The following is a 15,348-nucleotide window of genomic DNA, read 5'->3' as shown; positions in this document are numbered from 1 at the left end:
AGAAAAAATAAGGAGTGATAAAAAGCGACAACGTTTTTATTAAAAAAAATAATATCTATCTGTATGTTGTTTCATTTAAAATATTATAATGTTAATGTATTTAATACAAACATAATTTATATTTTTTTAAAATGCCATCAAAACACATAAATTTTCCAAAATTTTAATCAGAGCTTAAGAAATTATACATTTTAAATTATATGTATATATATATGCATATTTGAGATATATAAAACAATGTGAGTAGTTGGACCTCCCCCAAAAAATCTACAAACATAATAAGTTCTCTATTTTCTTTTATGATTTGGTACTAAAAACACATCGTTAACGTCATTTTATTCCTATTATATACATTTAAAATGAGGATGCATGTTATCATTCATAAGGAAAGTTCGTCGTTTTAATTGACTATTTAATTTTAATATGGTTAATTACAGCATATATGTGTTTTATACTTTAGGAATCTCTAAAAGGTTTTAGAATGGATACATAATCACATTTGAGTATTTTTCTATATGTGTATACTTTTATGATCATAAATCAATTAGTTTTTTTTGACATTTGGGGTGTGCTGATATCACACTGTTCATATATATATATATATAATATATTTAATAAGAATTAACATGTGATAAATAAGTAATACTCACATTTAACTAAATGATAAATTATTCAAAAATAAAAAACAATACAATTTTATGGTATGTATATAGTACTAAAGAGGGGAGCTGGCTATGTGAAACAGTTTATGGAAATAAACAATACTAAAAAGTGAAAAAAATAAGGATAGTAAATTTTTTTATAATTATAAAATATATACAATAAATTGTAATTAAAAAATTCATTAATTTAAGAAGCATATTTAATTTTATCGTAAAAGATGTTATTCATTGTTATATGTTTTTTTTTAAAGGATATTTATTAAAAAACCGAAAAAAAACAATTGGAAATTTTTTTTATTCCTACATTACGCAATTTATTATTGCACTTTGTGGTGTTCTCAAAAAAAAAAATTTACCTCAAAATATAGGAATATTCCCCAAATAAAATGATATAATTTTGTTGTAGTAATTAAAATATATATGATAATAAAGAAGAAAATTACTATATTTTTAAAACATTAGACAATTACCTATTAGTCATTATCTCAAATTTAAGTCCCATATATATATTTTTTTTACAATTATGCAATTTGTTTCTTCCATACGTCCATAGAATATATATATATATATATATATTTATTCATTTATGTATCCTTTGTGTTTATAAAAATGTTATGTTCTTTGATAAATCATTGTTTGCCTAATAATTTCGAGGTGTTTTTCAAAAAAATGTCTATATATATTCTATAAGCGTAATAGCTATTAATCTGTAAATTAAAGACGAAACATAAACATATTTTAAAAATCAGTATTTGCATTATATTTTAGTAATATAAGTTAGATAATCGATCATTTTTATTTTGTATCTGTATAATTAGCTAATTTATTTCTTTTGTTTTTTTTAAAGCCGCATTTGAGTACTTATTGTTACATGTATAAATTTTCAAGCCTTAAATTATTGTGTGTTTACAACGCCAATTATATGTGTGTAAAAGGGTGTGAATATATACATATATTAAATAAGGAGCATATTGACAGTAAATATAAGTGAACATAATTAGGAAGGAAACTAAAAGCATCCTAGCCTTTAATAATATTATATAATAGAAAGTTTTAAAATACACTTTGTAGATTTTTTCTTTCAGAAACGAAATAAAAATGAAAATAAAAGTCTCAGAAAACGAAATAATGAACAAAATCGAATCCATTAATTTAAAGGAAGTAAAAGATGCATCATCATATATGAATAATTACACAAATTTTTTATCACTAAAATTAAGAAAGAATAGAGGTGGTATAATTTATACAGTTGAAAGGATAAAAAATTTAGAGGCAATCACAAAAAAGCTGAATAAAGAATTATCAGAAAATAATAAAGAATTAAAAAAATTAGAAAAAAGTATAACTAACTTTAGCAGAATAAATGAAGATTTAGAAAATAATATAATCACTGAAATTAATAGAAACAAGGCCTATAAAAGCCGATTATTTCAATTAAAAAAAAATCAAATCAAACTAAGAAAAACACAAGAAAATGTTGATAAAGATATTATTTATATGGAATCAAGGATAAATATGATGAGAGAAAATGTAGAACAAAATAATAATAAATATAATAAGTTATTAAATACCAAGAACAAAATGCATGATGAAATGGAAAAGTTTAAGAAAGGGAGAACAAATTTACAACTACAATTAAAAAATACAAGGAAAAATCATGAAATGTTGAAGAATAAAATGCAAACTTTTGTTTCAAATATAAAGACATCTCATACAAGAGAAAACAACATATAGGTTAAGTTGTAGGTTTTGCACTTTAGTTGTGTATCACGACAATATGATAAATGTGTTTCTTTTTCCCACTTCGAATACCATTCTTGTCATTGATGTGCCATTCCCAATTTGAATGCATATATATATATTCAACGTAACTGAAAAAAGAAAAAATTAAATGCCTCCAAATGTATTTGTTGTGTTTTAATGATGCTTGATGCATTTTCACAAAAACGAAAAAATATGCTTTAATTGTTTCCCCATAATTTTAAGAGAGCATTAATATATAGCATATATGATTATATATTCGCATGACCCATATGTATATACATAATCTTTATCGAACATACTATATATATTTACATGGTGTATGTATAAACGTATGTTTTTTTTAAAGCGTTTATTGTGTTTTTTATATAAATAGTAGCATTATACATATAAATATAAACCAAAAAAATAAAAAATTGATAGATAATGAAAAAGTATGAAAAATGTCAAATTTTGTCAAAAAATATATATAACAATACAATAGCAAACTGAAGAAGTAAACGTTATATATATCTTTAATTAGCCCATTTAATGTGAAGTGATAAAAAATTACTAAAAATTAGTTGGTAGAAACATATTCTTAGAATACTCGAAACATAATCATATATATCCAAATAAATAAGTAAACATTGTTAAAGGGTCATAAAAGTGCCCCAGTGAACAAGCATATACACAATCATGCATAATGAAATGAGAAAGGGAGAAAAAAACGTGATGATTCTTACTTAGTAAAATTTTCTAGATAACTAAATAGATAAGAATCAGATACATATGGCTTTAAAATGTAACTGGGTGTATTGCTTTTATTCGAAGTATATTGCATATATATTTTAGTAATAATATCATAATTAATATTAATATGATATTTAGCTAGTAATTTAATAATATTACTAATGATACTAATATTTTTTCGAGTAGTATCATCTACCTCTTCAAATTTATTCCCTTCAATATCTTCATCTATACTGTTTGGATTTGTGTCTTTCGATTTTTTAATTGGAGAAGAAATCCAAATGAATCCATTCATTCCTAAAATTATTTGTACATTACATGGGAATACGAAGATGTGTTTCTTCTGATTTTGCACTAATGTTTGTGGAACTGTAATTAAAATTCCGTTAGATAATTTACCATATATAGACGATCTAGTATGCAAAATAATACAACCATCTGTTAATATTCTTTGAACTTCACATGCAATGACATCATTGGGCTTATATATATTAATCATATTTATAACATCATTATATAACCGTATTCTTTGACTAAATAAGCTTATATTAGTTTGTGTTATTGATAATAAGGCCCTACAATATGATCCTATTTCTACAACCCATTTATCATTATTTATATCTTTTATTTTTCCAACTAATAAATCACCTACTGAACCTGTATATTTCCCCCGCAATGGTTCTACATATACTAACTTATTTATATAGTTTACACTTCCCAATAGGCATGCACAAAAATTTTCTTCTTCTTCATACAAGCCACTCCCCTTTAAGAATCGGGGTTTATCTTTTTTCTCTAATACTGCTTCACCTGGTAACACTAACTTTTTTATATTAGGGCATGAATTATCTGCATTTTTGTTTACATTTGACTTATTATGTTTTATCATTTCAAGAGCCAATATTTTACTATTTAATTCTTCGATATCATCCAGTTCTTCATCATATGGCGTGATGACAATTAAATCCATTTTGATAACTATTTATGCATTTCCTTTTTAGTTTCCCTCTATCTCTATATTAACTTCGTTCTTTTTTCGTTTACAATTTGTACTATGCTTGATTACAGTTCGCTCAAAATATTACTACTCACAAGCGTTGGCCCCAATGGACATATTATTTTATACTACGTAATATTATGTTTTTACTTTTACTTTTTTGAAATTTCGAAAATATGGAGTAAAAAATATATTAATAAATACGAATAAAAATGAAAGCTTACCTTTAGCATATACTAGTATTATCAGTATATTTTTTTTTAATAGTATGAGATATAAACAAGTTTATAATTTCTTTGGTAAACACGTTAATGGTTTTATTTTATTTATTTATTATTTTTTTTTAATATATTTCGTCGTAATTTTTTATTTGCGAATACGTAACGAGAGTGAAAAAAAAATTTTTAATCAATATTTTTTCAATATTCTATGCGAATAAATAAATTGAAATAAATAAATACTAGCGCACAACGTTGCCTTAAAAAGGTAAACAAAATATTATGAACGTGTAAAATGTTACAGGATAGAGATATAAAAAGAGAGGAAAATAGAGAGACAAAAAATAAAAATGAAAAAATAAAATCGCCAAGTTCATTACCCAAAGTTAGTAAAATATAGTTCCTTTATTTTCATGGGAAAACTTTGGTATTTTATCTCATTGTAAGCAATATTGTTAATGTGGGGATTGCAAAAAAGGGGAAAAATAAAATATATATAAATCGAATAACCAAAAAAAATAGTGCAAGTTATAATATAAATATTAGAACGGAAGCATGTACATACCAAATGTGCTTTATTTTTTTCTTTTTGGAAAAATTGAAGTACTAAATAATTTCATAATTAACTTATTCTATAAAATACAATTCTTTGGATTAACAATTATCAACATCCTTTTTAATATTGTGTAAAAAATACTTTGAATTTATTAATCTATACATGTTTATAATATGATAGAACATGTATGGTATATGCCTAGTTATGCTTTGCAACTTAGAAGCATGGTGAAATACGTAAAAAGGTAATAATTTTATTTTATAAAAAATGTTTCAATTTTTCGATTTGTATTTTTTATCGGTATAATCACCTTATTGTAGTAAACAGAACAATCTATCAATGAATGTGTATTTTCCAAATAAAAAGTAAACTCACTTTAACATATTGGATTAGACATACATGCATGTTTTTCCTTATATATTTTGTAATTATATACATTTATTACTTGAAAAATTATATTTCACATTTTCAAACATAATCACTTTATTTGAAATGCATGCGTAAATTGGTAACATTTTTTAAAATGCCTTGATTACTTATTTTTTTAAAAGATATAACAAAAAGGAAATAATATTGGAAAAAAAAACAATAACTACTGTTTTTGCACATAATAAGCAACTTTGTCTTATATATAGAATGATAAATAAAAAGAATGATTTGTAAACATGTAGTTCTTTTTTTTTTGTTTTTCGTTATATTTCTTATGCTCTTTATATAAACTTTATTTATCGCATATTTCCCTTTCATAAATGTTATAAAAAAAAGAAGAAAATGGCAAAAATGTTTTAAGAATAAAAGTATAGTTTTTATATTCATATTTTTTTAAAAAAATACTATTTTTAATGAGCGTATTTTTTGTAACGAGCCCATGTATTATATTTAATTATTTTTTTAATTTTTTTTTATATATATTAAAAGCATTTTTTATTTATTTTACGATTATTTGCTTTTTTTTTATATGAAAATTATATAATAAAAAAATGTTCTTTTTTTTACAAAATATTATGAAAAAAAGAAAACACAATCTTGTAGTGTAAAATGATGATATATAAAATGCATCATTATATATACAGGTATGGCAAAAAATCAAATAAATAAAAGTATTATTATGCTACAGTAATACATGCGAATGTAATGTTATAATATGTATGTATTATGAAATATAAATATATTTTTTAATTCATCGCATTGTATATTGAGAATTGGCATGATATAATTACAAAAGCTTATAACAAAAAAAAACTAAAAGGAATCCCTAATAATTCGTGATTAATGCTTGCATATAGCATTTTTTTGAAATGATAAATGTGTTCTAAATTGTGTAAAAAATTATGTTTAAGCCTTTAAAAAGAACATGAAAATGTTCATATGTTATGGATATATATGGATAGAATAGGCTTAAACCAAATTAGGAAATTGTAATTGCTTTGTGTAAGTAATTGCGCACGCATATATTCATATGTATGATTATTTAACCAAACCAACAGTTGTTCGCGTTTTAGTTTATTCAATTTGATTTATTATTGAATCGCTATAAATATATATGCTTCCTCTATCCTCCTTTTTTTTACTACGTGTTAAAAATATTGATAAAGTTGCATATGAATAAGGTATACGGCAATAATTTCGAAAGGGATTACTCGATTTATGTATACGGCAAGATATTTGATTTGATAGAGGACCTAAATAGCTACAATTTAAAATGTTACATTAACAATGAGAAAAATATAGATTTATGGAAAGAATTTAAATACAAGAAGAAAAGCAAATGGCGTTTTATTTCCACTTTAGATTATTATGGGAATTTTAAAAATATAAAATGTGAATTTGATGTAATACCAATAATATTCAACAATGAATACGAGATATTATACCTAGGAGTTTCGGTGTTTTTTAAAGACAATTTTTGGGAAGAATATAAAAATGGCAATTATAATTATATAGAGCTATTCATCTCGCACATTAATGTAGGATACATACACAATTTCTCGAATAGTCAATATGAAAATGGCTGTAATGTTATACATTGGGATAATAGAAAGCGCAATATATTGAAATGCCTAATAAATTTAGATTATTTAAGAAGATTATATAAAGAGGAAAAATTAAAGAATTACACCGATCGAATTACTAATACCACAAATGATAATAATCACAAAGATATTATAAATTCGTATAATTATTACATAGAAAATATAAATACGGAAAAATATCACAATAAATATAATAAAAACACCAACGATAATATATATAAACCAGGTTGTGGCAATAATTACAATGTTTTATATAATAAGAATAATAATGGTATTATATTTAACAATGCAAGCAAAAAGATATATGCGCATAATGAGGATGTAATAATAAATAGATTTACTGATTCTGCTAATCCTATTCATAGTCATGAAAATGATGTATCTATATGCAAAAATGATACAAGTTATGAAAGCTCTGATAGTTTTATTATTAAAACAAATAATGAATGCAATTATATTGGCGATACTCGATATAGAATAAGTTACTCAGGTGAATGTAATTACATTGAAAAATGTGCTAATGTTAATGGTCTCGCTACTTCCCATATTGACAATAGTCAAGGGAAACAAAATAACTCCCAAAATGAGCACATTAATCAATATAAGTGCCCATGCAATCATATGCATTACCAAAGATTTTATGATAATTCTTCAATTAATTGTCAAAATAGTAGTAGAAATTTAGGAATTCCTCGGGATTCTACTTCTGCTTTTCAGGGCATTCATAGAAAAATAAAAAGTGCAGAAGATTCATTATCGGTATTTATAGGCAAAACTGAACAAATCACTTATAACAACGCCAAAATGCTTGCATTTAAAGAAAATGCAAGTTATCTATATGATAAAGAGTTGATTAATTATGAATATTCATATATAAATAATGAAAGAAACAAAATAATTCCTATCGATAAAACAGGGAACAATTATGATGGTTCATTAATTATAGAAGGGGAAAAACCGTATACTAGTTTACCTAATAATAATAGCAGCAGTTGGAGTAGCAGTTATGATAGTGGTGGTAATAATAAGGTTCAGATGAGTTTCCTCGAAAAAAATGAAGTTCTACTAAAAGCTCATCAATATTTAATTAAAACCTCTGAAAAAAGCAGTAATGTAAAATCCGATAATTTAACTGATTGTTCAGGGAATGAACCAGTGCATTATAATAAAAATGATCACATACAATGTGGTATTACCACTACTTTGACTGATACAAATGTACGTATAAACCAAAAATCAGAATTTAAAAGAAATGTTTATATATGTAATGAAAATATAAGCGAAAAATCAAATAATTCACCTTTCGATAATTATATAAACGAAAATAAACAAAACAAAGAAAACGAAAAATGGAAGAATTTCAAATCAGGATTTTTTAGCTCCAAAGGTAATAGAACCTATAATGAAGATAGGGTGGTAACAATTTCGAGCATATACGATTTTATACACAATGAATGTAAAAATTTGTTCGATAATTCTAAACAGCATGATGCTGATACCAATGCTAATGAAGAAATATACTGTGATGACTATCTTAATAGTGAATATTTTGATCATCTTTTTAAATCAAAAAATATCGAAAACAACAATATGCTTAATAACCAATATATGTATTGCGCAATATATGATGGGCACAATGGTGAGAATGCTGTAAATATAATTCAAAAATTATTACATATACATGTATATTCCTATTATATAAACGGTATCAGTATATGTAATGCACTTAAATATGGTTTTCAAAGAATGGATGAACATTTGTGTAAAAAGTCAGCAAACAGCAAAGAAAATAATCATTCGGATTTTTCGAGTGGTAGCACTGCTTGTGTTAGTGTTATATTAAACAATATGGTTTATATAGCAAATATAGGGGATAGTCGCTGTGTCTTAAGTAAAAATGGTCGTGCTGTTGTAATAACAGTAGATCATAAGGCAAGTATAAATAAAAAGGAAGAACAACGAATTATAAATTCAGGTGGAATATTAGACCAAGAAGGATATTTGGGTGGATGCTTAGGAGTATGCCGAGGTTTTGGATCTTTTGATAAAAAAACTAATGAAAAGTTAAAAGGATTAATTTGTGAACCAGATATATTTCAAATAAAATTAACGGATGATGACGAATTTTTAATAATTTGCTGTGATGGGATATTCGATGTAATGACTTCACAAGAAGCTGTTAATACGGTTAGGACGTCATTAGTAGAAAATAACGATCCTAATGTTGCAGCTGAAGCATTATGCCAATTGGCATATAAAAGAAAATCCCTCGATAACTTATCAGTTGTCATTATAATATTCCAAAATCCTGAACACAAAAAGAAAGAGAATATCAGTGCGAATGTATACACTGGCCAAACAGGACGATTTAGAAGAAGGTAAAAATAATTTTGTAGAAATAAGAGATAAATAACTGAATCGATGCGATTAAATACCAAACTATTAAATACGCGTATATTTCACACAATGATGTTTTGTATTATATTGCTTATGAAAATATATTTCATTCCCATATTTTTTTTTCAGGATAAAATTTTCTGCCCTGGAAAACTTAATTAGCCCTTAGTGCGTAATTTTATCAGGCAATCAGCGATCTTATATATAGCAATAAATTTTATGTTCAAAGCATACTATGCGGTTTTTTTCAGAAACACACACCAAGCTTTTTCATTAGCATAAATTGTCTCATTATTTAGTTAATATATATATATATATTAAGGCATTGTTTATTAATGTTTCATAAATATATGGTTTGGACACGCCCCCTTTGCGAATGATTAATTTAATCTTACGTATGATTTTAAAACAATGTTTTATTATTTTTTTATGTATTATCTATAATTTTACACAAATTATTGGGTAATTGGCATTTTCTAAAATTTTTCTATTATTTTTCTTTTTTTTATATTGCTTTATTATAAGGCGCATTTTTTATTATAACTATGTAAATATCAGATAATTTGTAAAAAAAAAAACAGCAATAAGTGTATAGCATATTTTGCAATGTATAATGCATATTTTATTTTCGCTTTTAATTTCATTTATGATAAAATATAATATTAGTTAATTTTCACATATATATTTCTTTTTATTAAAGTTTTAATATTGTATTTCTGTTTTATATAATCCGCTATTTTTTGGAATAGTTATTCCCATTTTAAACCCCTAATTCTTTATTTTTCATTGTAATAAAAAGGCATAAATATACTATACATACATGAATACAACTATATATCATATATTCATATTTAATTACATTTTTGCTGGAGCACATAAAAAATGGAAAACAAAAATACATTAAAGTAAAAATATAAATAATATAATACCAATTGACTTTATTAAAAAATATAAAAGGATAAAACAAAATAAGGAAATGAATTTCTTTTACTTTTTAATAATATTTTTTAATTTTCATTGTGCATAATATATTACATAAATTATTATCAATATTTTGTAAAATAAAAATTAAAAAATGTTATTCATTAATGACTTAAATTTCATGAGTAAGATCCATTAGCTCAGTGGTTAGAGCGTCGGTCTTATGTACCGAAGGTCGTGGGTTCGAAACCCACATGGATCATAACGGTATTATTAGGAAGATAAGTTTTGTTTAATAATAATGCAAATAATTAATTTTTTGTCTTTCCACATTTTAATAAGAAAATGTAATTTTAACTAATGAAATGCATATGTTAAAAAATTAAATAAAATAAATAGTTACGTTTTATTTATAAAAAAATATTATGGATACGATAATTACATTTATAATTCATTGTAATATATATTATTATTTTTTTCAAAAAATATACAAGTAAACAAATTTTCATGAAATTAATATATATTAGAATTATAAGAATATTTGAGCAATCTTAAAATATTTTAGATTCAATATTATAGTAAAAGTATTTGCTACATAATAATTATCTGCTACAAACTCTATACCAATTTATTTATTATGAGCAAAGTATTCCTATGTTAATATTAAATCATATAATATATAACATTTCCTTAAATTTATTTGGTTATAATTTTTTATAATATATTTTATTTATTGTAATTTTATCTTTTAATTTTATCATATTCTAAACTATTTTTATGCGAACGTTTTTTATTTATAAATAAAAATTAAAAAACTCGACAGCGGCAGGATTCGAACCTGCGCAGGCAAAGCCTATCAGATTTCTAGTCTGACTCCTTAACCACTCGGACACACTGTCTCAAAATTTAAATTATTTTATATATATTATTGAGGTTATTAAAAAATTAAATTTTCCCCCAATATAATTTTTAGGTCTTTAGAAATATTTTTTAATATATATGCTACATATATAATTATATATATATATATATATATATATTATATATATTTTTTAATCTAATAATGCTTTAATAAACAGCATTTAATTATTCTAAAAAATATATATTATAAGCCTATATCTATATGAATATGTATGTCATTGCAAATATTTCATTTACATTGATATTATAGATCATCCAAATAATAAAATTTTGGTTTTGTTTATATGCACACTTAAAATAATTAAAAAAAATTATAGGAAATTAAATACCTTAATACGTATAAATATATTGTAAAATTATTATTTTATATAATTTTATCTCTTAGTAGTATATTTCAAAATTTGCTAAAAATAATAAAATGATTACAATAATGCGGTGCAAGTTTTATGTAAAAATATAATTACTTGGATAATAAAATATACAAAATTATATACAATTGCAAATTATATGTTGTTAATTTATTTATAAAAATAAAATGATGAAAAAATATTAATATTTAGGATAATTTAATCTGTTTCATTATTTCCAATATTATTGAATATAAATAAGTATACAACATTATCAGATAGGCTTATATTTGAATAGTTTTAATTATGTCTTTGTTATTTTAATAAATTATATAATAAGATTGCATATAATTAAACAATAAAAGCTAATATGTATTTTCGTGCTGTATAGCATAAACATATTTTATGTTAATCACTATATTAATATATGAAGAATATATTTATTTTCCATTCCGTATTACATACGCATACTATATAAATATAAACAAACCAATACATATTTTTTTATAAAAATAACCATTATATTACCACACAATCCCAATATTTAACTTTTGTCATTTTTTAGGTCTATGAATATATATAAAAATTCATGAATAAGTGTTTCAAATTAATATATAAAAATACGTTATAAATTATTATAATTGATTTACAATATTATTTAATATATTTTCTATTTAATTTTATTTATTTTTTTAATATTATTTGGTTGCTTATATTTTTTATTATTAATGATTACATCTTCTTGTTTGTATAGTGTTATAAAAAATGTTTAATGTTATAAGTGTTTATAATTATAAATATTTTAAGAACATTATGTATATACCTAGATTATATGCAAGGAGGAATTTATTGTAAATAAAGAAAATATGTTTACAATTTTCCCACAAAATAAAATAATTAAATAACAAAATAGTTAATAAAATAAATTGTTGAATATAAAGTATGTGGCTAATTATATAGGTCTTAAACATATTTATGTGGGTGTGAAAATGAATTGTTGTTTTGTAATATTAATTAATTTAATTTTGGTATTTGCTTTAAATTTTGATACGTACGTTTTATGTATATGGACAAATGAAACTATACAACACCGGTAATATTAAATGGAACTATAAACATTTTGATGTGATTTACATATAGTTAGCCCAAGTGATATACAAATTAGCTTGTTGACACTATTGCATATGTTTATGTCATTTATTTACTTAAATTTATTCATTTTATTATTTTTTGAAAATCCATTTACATTAGAAAATTAAATAGGGTCAATAGAATATTGAGCAATGTTAAACCGGATACTTCAAATGACAAAAAAAAAGAAACCAAATCCTCAAACGATTCACCCAAAAATTATAAGGGGAAAAAAAGCCATAAAAAAAAGGGAAGTAGCAATGACCACATTGAAATGGAAAATAGCGAATTAAAACCTTCTATAGAATGCGAAAATAAATATACAGACGATTTATTAAATGAATCAAATGGATCTGGCGATTTTTTACATAGTGTTAAAGATGTCGCAGTAAAAAAGAATCAGTGTCACTCATATATTTTTAATTGTTTTGCAAAGTCCAGAAATGATAATGATGATGACGATGAAGATAGTTACAAGCAAAAATATACCAGTGAAAATAATTTAGATATAAAATCTGGCGATGACCCTGATGAAGGACACTCCAAATTTTGGAGAATTAAAAAAGGAAGCAAACGTGGCAGCGATACAAATCCTTTTAAATTAGACATGAATTATTTAACTAGAAAAAAAAGTTCTCTGCCTAATTATGAATTCAACCTTGCGATGGTTACCAAATTTATAGATTCCAATCAAAAAATTATAGATCTTGAAAATGAAAATGATACAGTAATTAAAGATAATATGAATAGAAATAGTAATACTGTAAGATCAAGAGACTTGTTATTAAGTACGTCATTTAAAAATATAGATAATTTTGTTTATGGTAAAATTATAACTCATTTATTAGGATATGCATATATTTTTTATGGGCATAAAATAAATATTAATAAATTGGAAAAAGAGTTAATAAAAGATTATTATTATAATTATATAGTACTTAAAGAATCAATAAATAATATTCCAGATGAATTTAAATATAGCCAAAACAGTAGTAAAACTGATGCAATTTACAACCTATTGGATTATTTAGGAATAGAAAAATACTATTATGGGTTTAATAGAAATTTACATACATTTTTATTTTTAGCACGTGAATTTTTACAAAAAGAGTATGCATTGAAAAAAGTATATGAAGTATTACCAGTAGATTTTGAATTAGATAGAAAAGAATTGATAGAACAAATTCATGACTCTACTTCTGGTGAGAAGGATATATACGAGTTTTCTTATAAAATATTTGATCCAATATGCAGTTTTTTACATGCATATAATTGTTTTAATTTAAATTATATATCAAACAAATTAATAAATAATTTGCGTATAAAAAAATCAAATGCAGTCATAACAAAAGAATTGAGTAAGTTAACCGAATATGTACAAACTACACATTTTGACATTATAGAATATTTAAAAGACCTAACATATTATATTACTAATTTATTTGAATATGGGCATAAAGAAAATTTATATAATGAATTAGTTATATTTTATTATTCTTTATTTTTTGATTATTACCTAGATACTTTAGGTAAATTATTATATATAACACAAATACATTTGAAATATCCATTTAATGAGCAAATAAAAAACGACTTATCAACTATAAATGCTCGAATTAAAACCCATCGAGATTTTGTGGAAAATGAAATGATTCGTTTTTATCACAAATACAACATATCTGAGAATTTATTAGAGTGCGTTACTGGTATTTTTTCAAATAATGAATATAGAGTTTTAATTTTAGAACAATATCTAGATTCAAAAAATTCAAATTATTTATCACTCATATTGCTACTTTTTAAATATTTAAAAGTTTTTATATTTTCAATGTCTACTTATTCAAACTTGCAAATTACACATTCTCTTTTATCAGATCTTGAAAAAAAAAATGTTAAGTATGACGAGGCTTTGGATATACTTACTCATCATGCCTCTTTCAACATATTTGATAGTGCATTTTTTAATAAAAAAAAAGTAATTTAATAAATGCAAAAACCGATTAAAAATTATATGTACCGTTAGTTGGTAAATTGCTAATTAATGCATGTTTCCTATATTTGAAGCGATAATACCTATATACATTTTTAATTATTTTCAAATTGCTCTCTACTTGCATTATTTTGAGTCTAATGGCCCCTATGAAAAAACCATAGGGTATTATCCTCAGTTTTATATTTCATATTACGTACTTATGTAGGTATAGATAAGTGATTATGCGGGTATTCATATTTGCATCGCTCTCTACATACATATTTATCCATATACCTTTATTAGTATGCATTTATAGAATATCCATATTTTTTAATTATATTTTTTATTTTGATATTTGATTTATTATTACGAATTTTCACTATTTAGTGCATTATTTTATTATTTACTATCCGATTTTTTACAAATTAAATGGAGTTAAAACAGTACATAAAAATTATATATATATATATATATATATCCTATTCTTATCAAATTTACCCTATTGTAATTTTAAGCATTTTTTTTAGAAATGTTAAACTTAAAATTTTTTTTATACATTTCGTTTGATTGTTTTTTATAAATTATGTAGCACAATATTTTTTAACTTTCCATTATTTCTCAACAAATATATTAGTCATAATAGTAAAAAATACGATTAAAATAAAAATAAAATAAACGTTGATATAAGGTGTGTAATAAT

General features: G+C 23.2%; 4 protein-coding genes and 2 non-coding genes across 6 annotated transcripts; 4 read left to right on the top strand and 2 right to left on the bottom strand.

Moving 5' to 3' along the window:
• Positions 1 to 1,760: 1,760 nt before the first annotated feature.
• On the top strand, positions 1,761 to 2,396 carry PBANKA_1007900 (conserved Plasmodium protein, unknown function; the record flags this gene model as incomplete). The annotated part of the gene is made up of 1 exon (XM_034565154.1): positions 1,761 to 2,396. One exon carries the CDS (start codon positions 1,761 to 1,763, stop codon positions 2,394 to 2,396), a length of 636 nt encoding a protein of 211 aa, XP_034421879.1.
• Positions 2,397 to 3,144: 748 nt separating this feature from the next.
• On the bottom strand, positions 3,145 to 4,125 carry PBANKA_1007800 (exosome complex component RRP4, putative; the record flags this gene model as incomplete). Its single annotated transcript, XM_034565153.1, has 1 exon — positions 3,145 to 4,125. The coding sequence occupies one exon, from the start codon at positions 4,123 to 4,125 to the stop codon at positions 3,145 to 3,147; it is 981 nt and encodes a 326-aa protein (XP_034421878.1).
• Positions 4,126 to 6,527: 2,402 nt separating this feature from the next.
• On the top strand, positions 6,528 to 9,525 carry PBANKA_1007700 (protein phosphatase PPM1; the record flags this gene model as incomplete). The annotated part of the gene is made up of 2 exons (XM_034565151.1): positions 6,528 to 9,337; positions 9,486 to 9,525. The coding sequence occupies 2 exons, from the start codon at positions 6,528 to 6,530 to the stop codon at positions 9,523 to 9,525; spliced, it is 2,850 nt and encodes a 949-aa protein (XP_034421877.1).
• A 941-nt stretch (positions 9,526 to 10,466) lies between these two features.
• On the top strand, positions 10,467 to 10,539 carry PBANKA_1007661. The gene has a single exon. It is a non-coding gene; the product is annotated as a tRNA-Ile (tRNA).
• Positions 10,540 to 11,094: 555 nt separating this feature from the next.
• On the bottom strand, positions 11,095 to 11,176 carry PBANKA_1007641. The gene has a single exon. It is a non-coding gene; the product is annotated as a tRNA-Ser (tRNA).
• Positions 11,177 to 12,534: 1,358 nt separating this feature from the next.
• On the top strand, positions 12,535 to 14,660 carry PBANKA_1007600 (erythrocyte vesicle protein 1, putative; the record flags this gene model as incomplete). The annotated part of the gene is made up of 2 exons (XM_034565150.1): positions 12,535 to 12,638; positions 12,797 to 14,660. The coding sequence occupies 2 exons, from the start codon at positions 12,535 to 12,537 to the stop codon at positions 14,658 to 14,660; spliced, it is 1,968 nt and encodes a 655-aa protein (XP_034421876.1).
• Positions 14,661 to 15,348: the final 688 nt, after the last annotated feature.

This window comes from Plasmodium berghei (genome assembly GCF_900002375.2).
Source record: "Plasmodium berghei ANKA genome assembly, chromosome: 10".
Taxonomy (NCBI): Eukaryota; Apicomplexa; class Aconoidasida; order Haemosporida; family Plasmodiidae; genus Plasmodium; species Plasmodium berghei.
The sequence above is the reverse complement of the archived record's forward strand: the minus strand, read 5'-3'. Positions and strand labels throughout refer to the sequence as shown.